Source organism: Nansenia antarctica, assembly GCF_963989245.1.
Source record: "Nansenia antarctica genome assembly, chromosome: 1".
Lineage (NCBI taxonomy): Eukaryota > Metazoa > Chordata > Actinopteri > Argentiniformes > Microstomatidae > Nansenia > Nansenia antarctica.
The window spans coordinates 44052717-44072343 of NC_137674.1; the positions used below are offsets into that span (position 1 = coordinate 44052717).

The 19627-nt window shown below is 44.7% G+C and overlaps 3 protein-coding genes across 6 annotated transcripts in view; all 3 read right to left on the reverse strand.

Moving 5' to 3' along the window:
* Positions 1 to 44: 44 nt before the first annotated feature.
* On the reverse strand, positions 45 to 11098 carry srrm1 (serine/arginine repetitive matrix 1). Of its 4 annotated transcripts, XM_080529810.1 has the most exons (18): positions 11022 to 11098; positions 10227 to 10316; positions 9974 to 10096; positions 7654 to 7824; positions 7438 to 7541; positions 7102 to 7311; positions 6744 to 6941; positions 6324 to 6443; positions 5983 to 6233; positions 5520 to 5600; positions 3927 to 4004; positions 2967 to 3105; positions 2740 to 2829; positions 2161 to 2646; positions 1703 to 1889; positions 1310 to 1480; positions 1153 to 1201; positions 45 to 980 (listed from the first exon to the last, which is right to left on the reverse strand). In XM_080529810.1, the coding sequence occupies exons 1-17, from the start codon at positions 11040 to 11042 to the stop codon at positions 1190 to 1192; spliced, it is 2532 nt and encodes an 843-aa protein (XP_080385936.1). In that variant the 5' UTR covers positions 11043 to 11098; the 3' UTR covers positions 45 to 980; positions 1153 to 1189. The 4 variants fall into 4 exon arrangements, with proteins under 4 accessions (XP_080385936.1, XP_080385935.1, XP_080385933.1 ...); XM_080529809.1 differs by lacking the exon at positions 1153 to 1201 and having other exon boundaries at positions 45 to 973; XM_080529807.1 differs by lacking the exon at positions 1153 to 1201.
* Positions 11099 to 12487: 1389 nt separating this feature from the next.
* On the reverse strand, positions 12488 to 15344 carry tdh2 (L-threonine dehydrogenase 2; the record flags this gene model as incomplete). The annotated part of the gene is made up of 8 exons (XM_080550462.1): positions 12488 to 12633; positions 13023 to 13292; positions 13383 to 13473; positions 13666 to 13838; positions 14111 to 14260; positions 14455 to 14525; positions 14616 to 14658; positions 15155 to 15344. 8 exons carry the CDS (start codon positions 15342 to 15344, stop codon positions 12488 to 12490), a joined length of 1134 nt encoding a protein of 377 aa, XP_080406588.1.
* A 1695-nt stretch (positions 15345 to 17039) lies between these two features.
* The window catches only part of LOC308150270 (myotubularin-related protein 9), a gene marked incomplete at both ends in the record, with an annotated part of 7258 nt that continues 4670 nt past the window's right edge, over positions 17040 to 19627 (reverse strand). Inside the window, 4 exons of the mRNA XM_080523120.1 lie at positions 17040 to 17188; positions 17670 to 17821; positions 18074 to 18294; positions 18511 to 18652. Coding sequence (XP_080379246.1) covers positions 17040 to 17188; positions 17670 to 17821; positions 18074 to 18294; positions 18511 to 18652 — 664 coding nt within the window. The remainder of the gene's footprint in view (positions 17189 to 17669; positions 17822 to 18073; positions 18295 to 18510; positions 18653 to 19627) is intronic.

Genomic DNA, 19627 nt, shown 5'->3' on the forward strand with positions numbered 1-19627 from the left:
ACAGCTTAATGTATAAAAAAGTATCAATTGGCCAGTTGTTGTTATATAAAAAAATCTTTATTTTTGAAAGGATGACAAGAGCAGGGGTTTTAAATACAAGTCAAATAGCACTTCCAAACATGAATGGCTTAATGCGGAAGAGTGGAACAGCTTAAACTCGACACAACTGCAAATCAACCCATTTGGGAAATCAAAACCTGCTCTCGGGGTGAGACCATTTCAATGTTGTTGAAAAAAGTTTTTAAATGTGTGACCTTTTCACTTTTCAAAGCCAGAAATTACTGCAAGGTCAAACACTTCCATAACATTACAAAAATGGGAGTAAACAGACTGTTCTGATGGATTCTCAGCGCACAGCATAACCACACAATGCCCACTGACAAAAGTGACCAGAGAGCTTTGACCTCTGTATTTGCCTTTGTTTAGAGTCTGCATCATGCACATCAGGAGAGACAATCATTGCACATGCAATCATTAAATTCCCACAGGTGGTATCTTATGTATGTTGTGTGAGAGATTAAAAAGTTTGCACAATTGCAAACCTCAATAATTAAACCGTTCCCCTCCTTGATCTTTACAAAAAGGGGACAACAAATATATTTTTACAGTTTGGATAAACAAGCAATAATTAGGTCATGGTTCAAAACAAAATTAGAAGATCTCACCGTGACAAATTCAGCTTTTGATAAAAACCCACCCCTTCAACACATACCAAACTCAGAAAGAAAAACAACCTAAAGAATAAACAATTTGTACATTCTAAAGCTGAACCAGGTTAACGACAAACTTTTAAAAAAAAAAATGAAAAAAAAGAGAACGGAAGATTTGGAGAGGAGGAAGAGAGACTAGGGGAAGGGGGTGGCCCGGGGTTCTCAGGACAGTGGAGGGGACATCTGTGCCTTCCTCATGGAGCGCAGAGCCTTCTCTCGCAGATGCTTCTCCAGGTCGTCCAGACACTCCTCTACTTCGCTGTCTGATTCCTTAAAGAAAGGTAGCATTAATTATATCTCATTTCAGTTAGAGTTACAGGATAGGTGGCATGCTGCAGTGTTGGATCAGAATAATAATGATATTAAGAGGGAAAAGATAGTCAAGATAGTCTGAAGTAAAATAAGAAAGAACTTAAGTATGATGAGAGAAAGCTGCACTAACTTGTCGGCTGATTGACGTCTACAATATTGGCTGGAATTCAATGTCTTGTCTAAAATAAAACAAAATGGATCCTGTGAGTATATTTCATTGATATAACAGCACAGTGGCTGCTAGTGGAATTTATGTGTCCTCAGTGAACCAGAAAAGTAGACTTCACCTTTTTGGAGTCTGCATCCCCCTCCATGCCGGGGTTGTCCCCCCCCGCAGCTGCTGACCCACCACTCTTCTCCTTCTTGTGCTTCTTGTGCTTCTTGTGTTTCTTCTCCTTCTTGTGTTTCTTTTCCTTCTTCTTCTTCTTTTTCTTTCCGCTAGCCTCGATGTCGGAATTCTGAAATTAGATAAACCCAATAGTATGACTGACCCAATACTTGCATGACTGATGCAATACTTGATGAGCAACCTTTCGAAGTCAAACACCACCTAATCATCAACAGTTGGGCCAAACACAGGCTACCATGACTCACTTCAGTCACAAAACAAAAACACCAAATCAAGCCTTTGACAAGCCACACATTGGTTAACTAAAATAGTATCTCATCATTCAGCTCACCTTGTTGGGGGAGGGGCTGCCGGACCCGCTGCTGGCTTTCTTTGCTGGGGGTGGAGAACCACTAGCAGAGCGGGACGGGGAGGGGGAGGCGGAGGCAGGGGCTGGCCTCTTTAGGGCTGGCGGTTGAGGAGAACCAGACGGTGACCTTGATGTTGCTCTCCTCATAGGCTGGGGGCTCTGAGAGGCTCTGTGAAGAGGACACAAAAGAAAGGTGAGAACAGATCCAGTATAAAGTACACACACTAGTATACGTCTGAAGTCATGAGTTGCAGTGAAACAGAAGCACAGAAAATGGTGCACTGGTGGCATGTAGCATGTAGAAATATGGTGGCATGTAGAGTCATATTGCTCATAGAGCTCTCCTTGTTGCAGATCAAACCACCAAAACAGGGTTGCTGTAAAACCACTGCATTCAAATGTTGTTGGTAGTGGAGCAGATATGACTGGGAGCTGCTCACCTCTGGTTCTTGCGGGGCTCTGGGGTCCGAGACACCCTGCGGATGGGCCTGTTGCCCCGGGGGGGAGACGCCTGGCGCCGCTGGTTGGGTGGAGAAGTGCCGGCGGCCTCGAAGCGGCCCTGAGGACTGGCCGACCCCCGCATGGCCCGGCCACGGTTGGCGGGGGAGGGGGAGAGGCGGTTACCGTGAGCAGGGGAGCGAGTGTCCCTGCCAGGCCGGTTAGGTGGCAGCATGGGGCTCCTCCTGTGTCTGGTGGGGGAGGTGGAGGATCGGGGAGGTGAGCGCCTCTTCTGGGAAGGGGAACTCCTGCGCTTAGGGGACCTGGAGGGGCGGCGCTTGGGCGGCGGGGATGAGTGCTTCGGAGGGGGAGACCCAGACTGCCTTCTTTTCTGGGGGAGCATGGTAGGGGGGCTGTAGCGACGCTGGATTGGGGGAGAGTACCGTCTTGGGGAGGGAGAGCGTCTGCGGGCAGGTGGGGAGGGAGACCTGGTGGATCAGATAATTGGAAGAGGAGTTGTTTTAATTTTGATGTGACTATCCATTAAAATACATATCCAACGAGCCAAAACAAGCTGGTACCTGCGCCTGGGATTGGGATTGGGAGATGGGGATCTGCGACGGCGTGGGGGGGAGGGTCTGCGGCCCGGCGGAGAGGGGGAGCGTCTCTTTCTGAAGAGGGGAAAATAACATTTGCATGTTAAATGAAAGGCAAGAGATGGGGAGTTAGCAACACAATCATAACACTTTATGATGGCAGTAAAGGTCCAGACATCATGAGATGGAGGGATGAGCTCCTTGTGTCTGACCTAGGGGAGGCGTCTCTGTGCCGTCTCCTGGGGGAGGAGGGGGAGTGGCTGCGTCTTCTCCTGACGTCGCCGTTCCTCGCTGGCGGACCCCCGGCCGGCCTCTTTGACCCCTCGTCCTCTGAGGAGGAGGAGCCTGTCTCTGTAACCAATCAGAAAGAGAGATCGGAGCACGTTATTTCTCTGTAGCCACACGGGTAGGGATGTTTAAAAGGAAACACACTAGGGGTGGGCATCAATGATCGACGATCGATAATTGATCGATAAGGATCTTGGTCGATCACAAAATATTTTGCTCGATAATCGTTAATATATATATAATTTTTTTACAAATATAATAATAATAATAATGGAAATTAGTTTGTCCACGTGTCACCAGATTGCGTTCGTCTCTCACCCCTGAACATGTTAACATGATCATCTTTCTGAACAAGAACCAGTAGGCCTGCCGCCTACAGTCTCTCGCTGGAGTTTAAATTTAAGTTAAGCTGGACGCTCTTAAGGACACTAACGTTTTCAGTCATCCTCCTATTTGTGAGTAACTGTTTTTTTACTGCTCCTATGGTGAGTTACTTATTTTCTATATTTTTATTTATAACGTAAAATGTGTTTTTAAGTTAAACAATTTAAGCTACTCACTGCCTTGTTTAAGAGGATTGTTATCTGACTGTAGTGTCTAGTTTGAATGTGAATGAATGAATGTGTGCAATAGCAACACAAATAAAGTTTTTTCCCCAAGGAAAAAAAAAAAGCTTATCGATTAAGTTAATTCTTGCGATTATCGAAAAAGAAATTTTGATCGTTTGCCCAGCCCTAAAACACACCTAGATGAGGGTTAGGTTAGGGCACAGCTTCAAGATCCAAGAGACGAAGGTGCAAGACGAGACGAACAAGGGCTTGGTTAGAGACAGATGGTGGGGTGGGGAGGGAAGGGGGCCGAACACAAATAGAAACACGTATAACCTGAAGACGTCTGCTGATTCTGCCTGCGATACTGACGTCGCTGCTGCACAGAATCGGCTGTAGCCCCCTTCCCATCCTCTGAAACGCAAAGCAGTGAGTCTCCTTTCAGTGCTTGTGAAAACAGTGATGAACACAGAACACCACAGCAGACATCGTGCTACATACTCATGCCCTCTTGTCCCAAACCAACCAACCAGGAGGTGAATTGACAAGGTGTGAGATTTTAGAGAGGGGTGGAGTGGGTCATTTGTAGGGCTGCAACAACGAATCGATGAAATCGCAAAAAATCGATAATGAAATTCGTTGGCGACGAATGCCATTATCGATTCGTCGTTTTTTTTTTTTTGTCGGGTTTTGTTTGTCTGTTGACGCACGCCACGCTGTCTTGCGGCCGGTGTAGGCATCGCGAATCATAGCGAATCATAGCGCTACCTATGGCCGGAAAGGGCAGAACCTATGACCGGAACCGGAAAAGTGGGAAAATCCGGTACCTACACCGGCGCGGCGGCTACATTTAAATCATGCTACTCAAAAGCCTTGAGAGTGAAGCTGTCTGCTGTCTGCTGTCAGGACATGCTAGTGAGTTAGCTAGCAGGGTTAGCTCGCTGCTGCCGCTAGCTGACTGTCACTACGCTGCTCGTCCAGCTGTAGTCTGCGTAGCTGTGCTGAGAACCAGAGCACTAACTATGTTTCTATAGAGGAGGGTTACAGCTAACTTCCTATTGTTTTATTATAGAAGTCCTGCTGGGCTCAGCCCTTCTATGGTCTCCTGCTCTCCATGCAAATGCGTTAGTGTGAGTTCTGGCGAAGCGTCAGCTAAATGACTAATGTAATGCGATAGCCAGTGAGTGTTTGCTCGCATTCATGAATTCAATATTGCATGACAAGTGTATTTAGCTAGCTGGCTAACGTCAGTGGTAGAGCAGAGGTGATAAGCTAAAGGCTAGCTAGTGGTAGCCTACCAAGCTACCCGTGAGTTAGAGTGAGGCACTGACTGTCGCCTAGCCTATTGTATGGAGTGAGAGGACACATTGCATTGTTTTGGAGCATATCTGTTATATAAAAACATTAGTGTCTTGTCTGTAGCCTATATTGCACTTTGGGTTACTGACCTTTACATTAAGCAAAGTTATTACCTAAAACAATGCATGTATTGAGCTAGAGTTCAACTACTTTATTGAAACAATCTACCGCCATAGTCCATGGCCTGTTGTTAAACCTATTTGATGTAGCAACGCCTTTTTTATTTATATTATTTTTTATTTTTTATTAATACTTATTCATTTTGCACATGTATATGTATAGGCCTGGCTGATTTAGAAAACATCAATTAAAATTTGCAAAAGAAATCTTTTTTTCCCGCCTTTTTTTGTATCCGATTAATCGAAAAAATAATCGGCAGATTAATCGATTACCAAAATAATCTTTAGTTGCAGCCCTGGTAAGATGGTTTCTTGAATTGACCTCAGATTAGGTGTCCTGTTCCAGCAGGTGGAGGAGGGGACACAGGCAGATCAGGACACGCTTCACTGAGTGTAAACTAAAACTAGTGTTAAGAGAACCCAGAGAGGGGTCTGTGTGTCACACACTCACCTGACTCCGATGCCTCGGAGCGCCTGGGTTTGGGCCCAGGAGACGAGGAGTCGTTCCTCTCTGGTTGTTTTCGCTTTGAACCTGAAGTAGATGAGACAAGACAACACATTTTTAATAAACATCTTTCCAAGCATGAATATTCACTAGCAAATGCAATGCTGGTCTATACGACACCAGAAGTGTGTGTGGTGGGGGGGGGACTGAATAAAGCTTTATGATTCCACAGTTTTCATTAGTAAAGCCAGTGGTAAAGCCTACCAGAGGGCCTGGCTGGGAACAGAGACAACCAGGGATCTGAGATAATGAAATGTGATAGAATGTTCAGGTCACTGGGTTTAACAGGCAGGCCGTGTCTATTGTCCTTTTAGGCAAAACGCAGAGATATTCCTGGATTCTCTCGCAAAAGATGGGATTAAGTGTTACCACACAGACTGGTGGAGGCTAGGGGGGGGCATGTACACACCAGTGGATCTGGAAGGGGAGGCTGAGGCTCTGCCCTTCCTGGCCCGTGGGGAGGCCGAGCGTCGAGGTCTGGCTGAGGGGCTGCCATCGGGGCTGCGACCTCTTCTCCTAGAGGGGCTCAGGGAAGGGTCGGCCGGGTGGCGAGGCTTGTTGCGGGGAGGGGTGGGGGAGGTCTGCTTCATGACCTTCTTCTGGGGCGAGCGAGAGGTGGAGGAGCTGCTACCCGAGGATGACCGGGAGCGAGAGCGCCGCCTGGAGGCAGAAGAAAGCAGAAATCAACCGTTGTAATTTTGGAGGAAGAGCTAGTGATGAATAGTCTTTCAATTCCTCCAACACACTCACCTGCGGAGGGGGGAGCGGCTGCGTCTGTGTCGGGGGGCTGGGGGGCCGCGTCTGGGGGGGCTCCTGCGACGAGGGGACATCCGTCTTCTGGGACTCGGCCTCCGGCGGGGGGAATAAGACCTGAATGATTGATAGGTACTTTATTGATTGATCCCAGAGGAGAAATTCAGGCGTTACAGCAGCTCAGACCACAAAACAACAAGTAACATCATGTGACGATTGAATAACAGGGTAAAATAAAAATAGATAGAAAAAAAAAAGAGACCAACAAACATTTGGGACCTTATATACAGTAGGTAAGAAGAATGTGGGATGGGGAGAATGAGGGGAGAGCTGTTAACCCTCAGAAGACTGAAATAAGGAAGCCTCAGAACACAGCATAGGCAGCTGTCGGTTGGCCAGGGAAACGAAGAGTCTGACCTGGAGCGTGATCTTGGTCTTCTGCGGGAGCGGGAATGGGAGCGAGAGCGGTGGCGGGGCCGGTCCCTCCTGCCGTCCTTCTCCCGCTCCCGGGGCTTGGGCCTCTCCTCCTTCTTGGGAGCCTTCTCTGGGGAGGGCTCTTTGACCTCCGTCACAGAGTCTGGAACCACCACCACCAACACCTCTTTGACCACATCACTGAAATATGGAAATAGTATGCCATGTTAGATGAAGCCTCCCTGTGAAACATTACTACTACTGATACACTAAGCAATCAATTACCACTATGGAGAGTTGGGTCTAAATCAAGGTCCCTTCAAATAGTCCCTAGGGGCACCGTTTAATATTGGTCTTTAACCTGGTGGAGGAGGCCTCCTCAATGACTGGCACGGGCGGGGCGGTTTCTGAGGTGTCTGGCTCAGGCTGGGGCTCCTCTGGGTTCGGGGGCACAACAGGTGGGGGGGAGCTGCTGGGACTGGGCTTGCGCCGTGGGGAGTGGGAGTGACTGGGCTTCCTCTCCCGCTTCACTGGAGACCGTCGTCGTGGTGATGGTGACCGTGACTTCCTCCTGAGCAGCAGCAACAACAACCAGTGTGATTAAAAATTAAAAATAAACTGTTGTATGATCCGTCTCTGATATTTAGATTTTTGAAATGGTAAACTTTTTAAAATGTGATATGAAAATCTGTCCCACCTTCTGGGGCTCTTAGACTGAGCCCTCTCTCTGTTTTCTTTATTCTCCTTTTCCTTCTTCTCATCGTCGATCTTCTTCAGAGAGGCGATCTTCTCCTGCTCAATCTGCAACAGACAAACCAGTTGACCCACTGGACTGCTTCTGACAGTGCTTTGACACAGGCCTGTGATCAGGGCCTGATCTGAGGGGGGCTCAGGGAGGAAGCTCACTGCTCACCTGTCTCTGTTTGATCTCCTCTTTCTTCTGCTCCAAGAAAGCGGAGGGGATGCCGGCGATGTTCTCCTGAGCACTGAGCAACAAAGGCCACAGGTCCTTCATGAACTCTCTGGCATTTTTCCCATTGAGGAAGCCCGTCAGGTTGATCTGCATCATCTTACTGTCCGGGTGCTGCAACACACACACGAAGGGGGAGAGAAAACAGTACACCATTTAAACATGGGGGGAGAACTCGCAGGAGGGAAGGGGGATAGGGTCTCAGGTGACTGCCTTTGTCCCCCCCTTTGTCCTCACTAAACTACACCTGTCTGCTAAGGAATGGCAACCATCTTTATAACAAATGGTGAAGAAAATGGCTACAGTAACTTTGACCCCTGGGCCCCAAAGCAGACTGAATCATTGTATCCTATCAAACTGTGTTGACATGAACAAAATCAAATAAAACTGAGCAAATAAAAATCCTACGCACAGAACTGAAAATCAGAGCTAGCTGAAGGGAGACAACACTACAAATGCAATCCTTTCCTAAGCACCCCCACTGCATGCACTATGGCTGTTACCCACCAGTCTTATCTAATCCCTTATTGTAATGTACCCCATTCACCAATCTGGTCAAATAAATTACCTCACGCCCCCACTACTCAATTTCACTGCTAGTTGTGTTTCAATGTCTGGTTCTCTGTCTCCCCACAGTCTACTCTTTGAGGTGAACAGATATCCACAATACAAAGTGCTTCAAAACCCAACAATGTAAGTACAGTCCCGGTGTCTTCTGTGTGTCCCGCGGGATCTGTGGCAATGGAGCGCCCGAGTCTCCAGCAGAAAGAGACGCTCCCTTGGCTTGCTTCCGCCTCACTACAGCTTGAGACTCAACCACCTTGAGTTTAATGTTATATCATTTATCTAAATTGCAAGAGACGAACAAGCAATAATGAGTACACAAGACATGTAAAAGGGGTTTTATTCAACAACTAATACAAGATGAAAGTAAGATGCCTTTGTTATCTGACAACGGTTTAAAAATGCCCTTTCTTACCATTACATGTGCTGTTTAGCTTTAATCCTAAACCCCCACCCCAAAACATAACAGTACAGAAATTATATTAAAATTAGGTAGGAGGCATGTATTTTCTATGTAATAATTCACTCAAACAAATAATGAAGAGATACCTTAGTCAGTTCCAGCAACACCTCTGTATGGTAAAGGTTTTGGGTGATGCATTCATTAAGAGGAGCAGTTGATTGACTACGATGCAAATTATGATGCCATCAAAAACCCTATGAAAATGTTTTCTATTGCAGAGGTTGCATCCAGTTTATCATATCAATTTCCCCACCAATTTAGGAATTTAAAAAACCAGACCAATCCTAACCATGCTATGGCATTTCCAACTTTGTTGGCAATTTCAAGGAGGGGTAATGAAATGTAACAAACTGGAGGGAAACCTTGGACAACATTACTTGGAATTTGTAAAGTAAACAAGTCTTAATGGTTGCACCGATGTAACAAATAATCTGAAAATATATTAATGTTTTATAGGGATCTTGTGCACTTTAATCTTCACAGAATATATATATTTCAGTAGGGGGTTAGTGGGCTTGGTAAGAATGCTTTATGAGAGGCACCATTTTGCCACAGCCCAGAATGAAGATATCACAGATACCATTTGAGCTTTGACAAGTACTGTTTCAAATTCAGAGACTTACTATAGACACATCTTTGGAAGGGATAACAGATAGTTAAACGGTATCCTCAAGCATTATCCCCCTTTGACTCCAAAGTTGTGATTCAGAGGAGATATTATAAAGGTGTTTACCAGACTAGTGGTGCATTTCAAATGTCTATGGATAGATGACATGGTATTGTCCAAGTATGTCTATCACTAGCATGATGTTGATCCCTGCTCATCACTCACCTCATACCACAAACTGCATCATCAAGGGAGAGTTGGGCTCAGTGACACTTTGGGCTCAGGAGAGAGCTAATTAGGTGTTGGTGCTATACTTCTGATGCAAGGTATAACATCCATATTGGTTCAGGCCTTTTAAATCATAAATCACATCATCATTAGAAAACTGCTGCACAAAGGCACTTTGTCATATATCACAGCAACAACTTGTTGTTATTCAAATATATTGTTTTAACTGGACACCGGTGGTAGCTCTTTCCCCCATCTGTACTTATATTGTCATTTTACTTGGCAGTAAATTCAGATCTATCAACCTCTCAGACTCATTACCCGCTTATGCTTAGCAAAAGCCTACAGTGTATAACATCTACTGTATAAGAACAGGGAGGAACTGGAGTTAATAGTATTACCTTGTCTTCCAGCTGGTTAAATACGAACTCTATCACCACGTCATCCTCAAATCCCAAAATTTCCGTCACTCGCTGAGTAATCCAAGGTTTGATGACCTCCAGATTCACCTTGGTCATGTCCACCTAGGATGAAATTTAAATCCTTTAGATTACAATCACGGATAAGACACGAATTACACAAAAGCAATAACAGTTCAGAGACCATGTGTATGGATTGAGAAGATGGTGACATTGTATGAAATGCTCCTCATACCTTCTTTTCCAGACATTCTGCAAATTTGAGTTGCTTCAGGAGTTTCTTCTGCTTGTTGCTGAAGCGATTGTCTTGTTCTGCACTTGTGCCCTGGAAAAGATCATTTCACAACAACGACCACTGTGAATACTCAATAGGCGACATGTGTCTGTTGTTGTAACATTTTGGTACAGGTAATTCATCTTCCCACTTTGTACCAGCGCTGTCTAGTTTTTATCATTACATACACAAGTCATTAACAAAGAATGGCAATATGGCATACTTGATGTTAGCAACAAGTCATATTGTTTCCAACTTGCTATTCATCACAGTGACGACTGTGATAAAACGTTGACTTGAGTAAAGTTGGTTTAGCAGAATAAGACCAGCTCAGAAACGGGGTTCACTAAGCTAGCTAGCTAGCTACTAGCAGGAGGAGGCCCACACACAGGCATGGCCAACAAGCTAACATTAGCTAGCCCGTAAACCAATGAACCAAGTTGCTTCTAATAGTGTAGCTAGCTACATCCAATGTGAATACAATATAGACAAATGACAAGACAATTCTGTTACACCAAATGTATTGGCTACCATTAACTATTTGTTCAACGAGTTCAATATTAAACTCGGTGTTTCGGCTAACACACAGCCGCCATCTTTACTCCGCCAGCAGCAGCTCACATATTTCTTGCAGCGGAATGGCGCACGAGCGTGTCCGAATACACTCAAGGTATTTTGACATGTTCACAAATCCAAGAGGCAAATATACAATATTTTGGTAGAACACAATTCAATTGACGTTAGTAAATGTCTTACGCGGAAGAATCCCGCGTCCATTCTTTGTCGTGAAGGATATTAGTGGACTCGGGTGGAGAAAGACGTGCTACCAGGACACAGGACACAGACAGGACTCCTCCTCCTTCAGCATCACAGCGGATATGTGACGACAGTGGGACGAGGACATCACTAACTGGATACAACTTTTGTCTTTTTTTCCCCTTTCTTTAAAATAAAATAAAATAATAATTTAACAATTAATAATATACCCGACGAAAGACGGTTGGTCTCTATTTTGCCGTCACCATTTTCCCTGTTTATTGGTATACTGATTTTACTTGTATCCGTTGATGGATGATACTGTTGTTGGCAACATTTTGTTATAACCATGTAAGCTACCTAAATAGACTTTAACATTTACTCAATGACCATTGGAAGTTTTTGTACCAAACATAAAGTACATTTTCTGTTATGGTGATGGACAGCAAAGGTCTTCGGCCCCTTTGGACAATAGTGATGATAAAAACTCAAGCACTTCAAAGGCTCATGTATCATTATCAACACTACATTGCAATATATTGTCTGGCTATACCAGGCCACACCACACACAGAAAACATCATATTTTGAGCAAATTAAGAGATTTATTGAATTTAGGATTAAAATTACACTGCAATTTTTGTTAATTACTCACAAATATGTTTTAAATGAATCTACAGTTGAAAATAAGCTTCAATTCGATGGTGCTCATGTGTAGGCCACCCCCAAACCATACATGTTTGTGCTAGTGAAGGAAAATGGAAATGTGTGTACATGTACTGAAGTTGGTTGTAAAAGAAAGCATTTTGTAATTGGTAGTCCTCTGTTAGTTCTGCACCTCTTATTGTGCATGATGGGTGTAGCCAGCTATAATCTCTCACTCCCTCAGTGTAATTTCACAGTGTATTGTTTCTCTGTTTGTACTAACCTCACACTGCAGTAAGAGGGAAGTTAAATCCCTTGGCATTGCTCGAAACAGAGGGGGTACAACATCATCTAATTTGGCAGAAGCCTATTTCCTCAGAGGTTTGATTCGTCCTATGTTAAAGCATATTTCAAACGTGCTATCATTTTAAACCCTCTCTTTGTCACAATTAAAACAACAGAAAATGAAGAAAGTCACAACAGAAGAGAATGGTTGACAGTATGGTTCCCTGAAAAAGAGTAAAGCTGCTAAGAAGAGAGTGTGTGCGTTGTTGCTTCATGTTTGAATGAATGCGTCTGTGTCTGACTATTGACTTGTCAGTGTCCATTGTCATGGCAAGTTGTGTTGCTTTGGCTGAAGATTCCTGTCCCTGGTTCATTCCTGTCCCTGGTTCATTGGTAGAACTGTCCTTGTTAACAGAAGATTCCAAGTGAGGAGACAGTGCTTGGGTCAAAGAGGGTTTGCTGTGATGGATGCAGACCCAGGTTGAAGTGGACTTAAGGTGGAAGTGATTGGTTGGTCAGTCTCTGTGGACAGGGCCTGCTAGCTGACTGACAGTCCCGCGTTGGTCCTCTTTTCACGGATAGAGCTGATCATGTCTGAGACAAGCTCCTCCAGCCCGTAGGCCGGCTTCCAGCCCCAGTCTCTCCGTGCGTTGGAATCATCAAATCTCACCGGCCAGCTGTCCGCTGCAGACAGGTGCACACGCAACATCAAGAGTCTTTCTACATTATACCATACAGTTCCATAACATCATTCATGAATCCTGACCAGTAACCATGTGTATATCAGAACAATAGCAAATGGTGTTAATATAGGTCAGAGGTGAGGCTGAGAAAGGCTGAGAGAACAGACATAAAATAATGTCATACTAGAACAGTATGAATTTGTTTTATCTACAGCAAAATGCGTTCTTGCACTTGCGTCCATGCACAGAGTGTACATGGTATATGCTCTAGAATCTAGATAGAGTGCAAGAACGCATTTTGGAACACAGCCATGGTCTAGAGACCGACAGTAAAAAAATTAAATAAAAAACACACCAGAGACACTGTAGACACATTGCCTGTGAACATACCGATGGTCTGGCGGACAGCGTCAGGGCTGTAGGTGACCTTCAGGTGAGGCAGATGCTTGCGTATCTCCGTGGCCACCTCCTCTGGGGTGAAGCTTATGGCAGCGATGTTGTACGTGCGCAGGGACAGCTGACACTCCGGCGTCTGCATGAACTCCACTGTGGCACGGTGGCAGTCAGAGATGTGCATCATGGGTAGACGCGTGTCGGAGCGTAAATAGCACCCATGGTGGCCCGTACTGAGGGCATCGTGAAAAATCTGAACAGCGTAGTCTGTGGAGAGTGAAAATGATTACTGAATGTATTGGGTCCATTCGCAGCACTGATTGCAGGTACTTGATTCCATGATAAAGAAGTGGTTACCTGTTGTTCCCCCCCCCGGATGTGTGTTTGCTGAGATGACACCAGGATAGCGTAGGCAACGGAAATCAAGTCCATATTTATGATGGAGGTACTAAACAGACAGCAGAATAAACACAGTTGGAGGTAGAGCAATCAAGTACAAACATATTTATTATTCTTTGAGTCGTTTCATTTTCTTACCCTCCTTTTCACCCTGTGTGTGTGTGTGTGTGTGTGTGTGTGTGTGTGTGTGTGTGTGTGTGTGTGTGTGTGCGCGCGTGTGTGTGTGCGCGGCTGGCCATACCTCCCCCATCAGTTCTCCATGTACTTTGGAGACCCCATAGATGGTCCGAGGCCTCTGAATACAAAGGTCAGGAGCAGGGTCGCGGGGAGAGGTAGGCCCGAAGGCTCCAACCGTGCTGGGGACAAAGAGACGCAAGCAGTTCTCCAGAGCCAGGTCCAGCACGTTATGAAGGCCTAGTGAGAGAAAGGCAGACAGTGAGTCTTTTGATAAAAACATACACAAATACCACACTGCTGGATATTTTGACATGAACAAATCCAAAAGACAGACATACTATATTTTAATTAGTAAATTAGTATTTCTTACATGGAAGATGTCTATTCTTTGTCGTGACAAATATTAGTTGATGAAGGATCATGATAAATAGTGTGTGTGTGTGTGTGTGTGTGTGTGTGTGTGAGAGAGAGAGAGAGAGAGAGAGAGAGAGAGATATCTTTGAGCTGACCTGTTATGTTGATCTTGCGTGCCAAGGCCACGTTCGCCTCCCCAACAGCACTGAGCAAGGCGCTATAATGCACCAGCCAGGTGATGCGGTTGTTCACCACCAACTCTCTGAGGTTTTTATAGTCCAACACATCAGCGTACACAAATGGGCCTGAGGAGGAAGAGACGAAGCGTGAGTGATAGAGGAACTCTTTGTAAGATGATGGAGAGAGAGAAAATGTATTACGAGGAAAAGGTGAGGTGTTGGAGAGGGGCAGTGTGGAGAAGATGTGTAGGGAGGACACATGAAGAAACGGCAATGATCCATGTTCATTAGAGCATGGAGGTCATTAACACCTGACATACCGCTGGTGTACACCTCCGGCGGAGGTTTCTTGATATCCGAAAGGATAACGTTTTCTGTTCCATACTGTTTCCTAAGTAGGAGAGCATGTAGAGCATGAAAGTAGAGCATGTTATCTGTGTATGATAAGTTACAATTCAGAAGAAAACAGCTAATTTCTCACCTAAGGATATCTGCAAGCCCCACACCTAGCTGCCCAAGGCCACCTTTCCAAGAAGAGAGTAAATGCACAAAGAGTAATGCAGATAGTTGATAACTCATACAAAGGTACATCATTTGAATTGGTCACTTTTGAATTTGTTCAGAGGTCTCAAGTTGCAGAGAAGATATGGATGAATAATTGTTTCTTGATGTACTGTATGCATCAGAAAAAAATTGTTTTGTTGGACTTGTTTGAACTAGAACTGAAAACAACTTTTTTTGTTCCCACCGGAGCTTTATCCATAGACAAAACCGCCCGCAGGCTATTATTCTGTCACTCGCTGGGTCCTTTATGTCACCAGTACAGTCTGCCCAGAGGCTATTGTGATGAGTGAAAATAGGATGGCCACCAACTGAACAGTGAAAACAACTCGAAATGAAAAAACATGAGGCTATTAAAATACTGTTATGAGACCTCTGAACAGATTTTAGGTTTCCGCTCAAACATCATCCATAAATATAGCCTACTGTTTGTTATTTTAAAAATTGCAATGATCTGACCTGTAATGAGAACACGGGGATTCTCTTGGTAAGGGGGTTCGGTGGTTTCATGACTGTTAAGCCGGCTGATCTGTCTGGGCGACCAGCTAAAGCCCCGAATTGGCAAACTACGGGCTCGACTGCAACAGCCGTGGCACAACGAGCCGAACAGAGCCGCCGAGGGCACACAGACCCGCATACCCGATTGCATGTCGAGTTGCTGGTTCTAAGGAAAAAGTTGAATTACAGTCAAAAGCCATTATATTTTATCCGTCCCCCTCCGATCCTTCAAAAAATACGCCTTAACTTAATTTACCCTCTTATGATTCGGTGCAAAACACATACGTGTTAGAATAACACTAGCCCGTTGAAAATCAAAATGTTTACAACAATTCAACTTTATACAGACTGTATTGACTGAAACACCAAACGTTATCTGTAACGTGTATTTTCTCAAATGAATGGAAGAGATATTACCTGTGTGCTGAAAATCTGATGATCCTACCAACCACTTGTTGATCCTGATCCTGAACTGAACACTTACAAATCGTCCAAACGCATCCTACACTATAAACAAATTTATGTAAATTGCGCGGATAAAACGGATTTCATGGTATTTAACTGTTAGAATTAAAAGATGACCCTCCTATTGGTCACTGATTAAGCGCACCGAGCGACCATTGGGTAAATAAGCAGCTGGAGAAAGGCATGCTGGGATACGTGGTTCACCTAGGTGTCATGTAATCCCCTGAGTCCTTGAAAAGGACTACAGTATCCAGGCTGCTATGTTATACATGTGGGCAATACTGCTGACTAGCTGCTCACTGAGGATTTGTATTGTGTGAGTTGTTTAGCTGAGCTTGGCTTGAACTGAAGGACTGGGGGTGTATGGATTACTTCAAAGAGGGAAGCACAAATAATACAATAATATTATGACTCAATCAATCAATCAACTGCATCGCTTTAGAATGACAATGGTCTCAAAGTGCTTTCCAACAAGAACACTATCAAACAGTATAAACAATAAATACAATATAAACAATATGAACTAACACCCAACCATAGACCCCCCCAACAAGCACAGCCAAGGAACAACTCCCTAGTTGAAACAATACTCAGATGAATAATGGGCCTAATCATTGTCAACCACAGTGTCAAACTAAAGCCCTGTCATTAGGGAAAAAGACAAACTAAATGAGAAAAAATCATTAGTAAAACAAATTAGTAATGTAATTATAACTACTTGTCATAATAACATGAAATGGGTAAAAAGACATGAAAAGGAAACCTGTGTTAGTACAGTATGTGGTGGAGATTAAATTGCCATGTCACATCACCACAGGGTTAGAGACCTTCATAAATGGTAGCAAGTCTTTTGACTAGTAAGATTTCTACATCCACATTTCCTTCATACGGCAGCTCTCAATTTATGTTTAAAAAGGAAGGATGTGATTGAGAGATGTGAGATGTGGTTTGTGTAGGACTCTCTCTCAATTATCCAAAACAAATATGGACTTCATTTCAGCATGTTGGTATCCTGGAAAAACCTTGTATTCACATTTTTTGTCATTTAGATGTTTTACATGTGTACATTTTACATAAGTACATTGAAAGCTCCAATTCCTCTCCATCTGCTGAATATGTTTCATGACTCTAATTCATTCAAACTACCATGTGAAATTTCAAGAGGCTTTGTACTGTAAATGAAAAGAACAAACCTGCCTTATGAAAAAAATATACATGAGGTGAAAAAGTCTTCAACAGTTTAAGTTACTATTTCACAGTCAATATGCAATGCATGTTTTACAGTAATTGTTAACATTCAGTGTCCAAAGCAATGGATTTTCTTTAGGATGGCTTTCCTATGGATTCATGTCAATAGGAGTCCCCCATGTATTTGTGTCTCCTATGAGTTCAGTGTGTCACTGCATCCTGGTCCCACTTCAGCTGTGTTTTTAATGTTCCCCGCGGTCCGACACGCAATGACCAGGTTCCGTATCTCCTCTTGAACCTCTGCTAGGTGGCGAGTGTGTTGCGTCCACCTCAGGAACAGGCCTGAGAAACAGAGGGTGGTTGGGCTCACGCACTGAACATTTCACACAGGATCATCCAACAAAGCCATTAACTCAGTTTGTGGCAGTAGAAAAAGCATTAACTACAATTTCAATGCTTATTCGTCATCAATGACTGCTTAATAGCCTTTTTCAATACACAAAATAAATAACAAAATATCAGAACATGTGGCCTGGGGTGGTCCAGTGGTCTAGCACCATGGCCTACATACAACATACAACACATGCTCATGTCGGCACAGGTTTATGCCCTGCTGACATACCCTCTCCTCCATACTTTCCTGTCTCTCTTCACTATCTCTATCCAATGAAAAATATAAGATCGGGACTGCCCCACTCAAAAAAATTACCTTAAAATGAAATTATAACAAGACTTCATACAATATTTGCCCCAACTTCAAGTGTTCCTGTATTTGTACCAGGCTGAGGGCGTCTGGGGCTGGGAGAGCTGGCCCAGACCTCACCTTTCCAGAGCTGAAGGGACTGGGGCTGGATGGAGGGCCAGATGGCCAGGTCAGTGGCCTCATACAGGGGGTTGGAGTAGCTCTCCCTCTCCATGGGGCTCAGCAGGGCCTGGAACAGACAGTGAGTCCTTTCCTTCACCCCCATAGCACACCTGAGGAGAGAGAGGGGGAGGGATACAGGATAAAATGAGCCAAAATAGAGATATGTAGGTAGAAAAAGAAAGGAGAGAGAGATGGAGATAGACAGGATGAAAGGGTGGATAGTGACTGAATGATGAATGGATGGTCATGTCGGTCCTACAGTGAGTTATGTTGTACAAACTACTTGACATTAATATCAAATGAATTCGCTTTGGCGTGATGAATAAAAAATGTGTCTGAATCTGTGTGTCACTGTGTCTGACCTCTCCTGGTGGTTGTTGCAGAGGAAGGTGCCGTAGTTGGAGGCATAGACCTCACTGGCCAGCCTCAGCAGCAGAGCCTCTGTGAAGCCGAGGGCCAGGGGAAACTGACGACACAGCTGCCACACACAGTCCAGCAGCAGCAGGAACACCGGAGCCTCCTGCCTCAGGCGGGCGTGGGAGTAGGCAGAGTGGCCACACCGCTGCTGGAAGGGGTGACCAGCCTTGGGGGGGGGGGACAGAGTGAGGAGACACACACAGGCTCATAAGCAAACATGTACAGGCATGACCTGAAAAAACGTCCTGAAAATCCTTTGAACCTCTCCGTATATCCATGTCAGCGTTGCAACCTCATGTTTGAATCCATTCACTCATGTATTTCTGGGATGTTTTCATTGAAAGGAGGGGGAGGAGGAGGAGTGTGAGTCAAGACGACTGACCTGTAGCCACTCCCTCTCCAGGAGAGCCAGGAAGCCTCCCAGCGTCCGGCAGTGCGGGTCCAGGATGAGCTGGGCCAGAGAGCTCACCAACAGAGTGGTGTCTGTGCCCTCCGAGCCATGGACCAGCACCGAGTGGCCGTCCCTGGACACACAGAACCAAACACGTTAACAGTAACAGAACATTGTACAGCGTGACATGGGTTTACACAGCATATACACTCACCCAACACTTTATTAGAAACACTATACTAATACTGGGTAGGGCTTCCCTTTGCTACTAAAACAGCCTCAATTCTTCAAGGATGTTGGAAACATTCCTTTGAGATTCTGGTCCATGATGACATGATTGCATTATGCAATTCCTGCAGACTTTTCAGGTGCACTTTCAAGCTATGAATCTCCCTTTCTACCACATCCCAAAAGGTGTTCTATTGGATTTAGATCCGGCGACTGGAAGGCCACTGAAGAACACTGAACTCATTGTCATGTTCATGAAACCAGTTTAAGGCGACTTTTGCTTTGTGTCATGCGGGAAGTAGCCATTAGAAGATGCACATGGACAGCAACAAAACTCAAATAGGCTGTGGCATTCAAGCGATGATTGATTGGTATTAACGGGCCGATAGTGTGCCAAGAAAACATTCCCCACACCATTACACCACCTCCACCAGCTTCGACTGTTGACACAAGGCAGGTTGGGTAAATGGATTCATGCTGTTGGTGCCAAATTCTGTCCCTACCATCTGTGTGCCTCAGCGGAAATCAAGATTCATCAGACCAGGCTACATTTTTCCAGTCTTCAGTATCCAGTTTTGTTGAGCCTGTGCACACTGCAGCATCAGCTTTGTGTTCTTGTTTGAAAAAGTGGAATCCAACGTGGAATCCGACGTGGTCTTCTGCTATTGTAGCCCATCCGCATCAAGGTTTGACGCGTTGTGCATTCTGAGATGTTTTTCTGCTCACCATAGTGGTTATCTGAGTTACCGTAGCCTTTCTGTCAGCTCAAACCATTCTGGCCATTGTCCGTTGACCTGTCTCATCAACAATACTGCAAAAAGTAAATCTATGTACCGAAAGATTAAATATCTTAAATCAAGGCAATATATGCTTGTTTTTT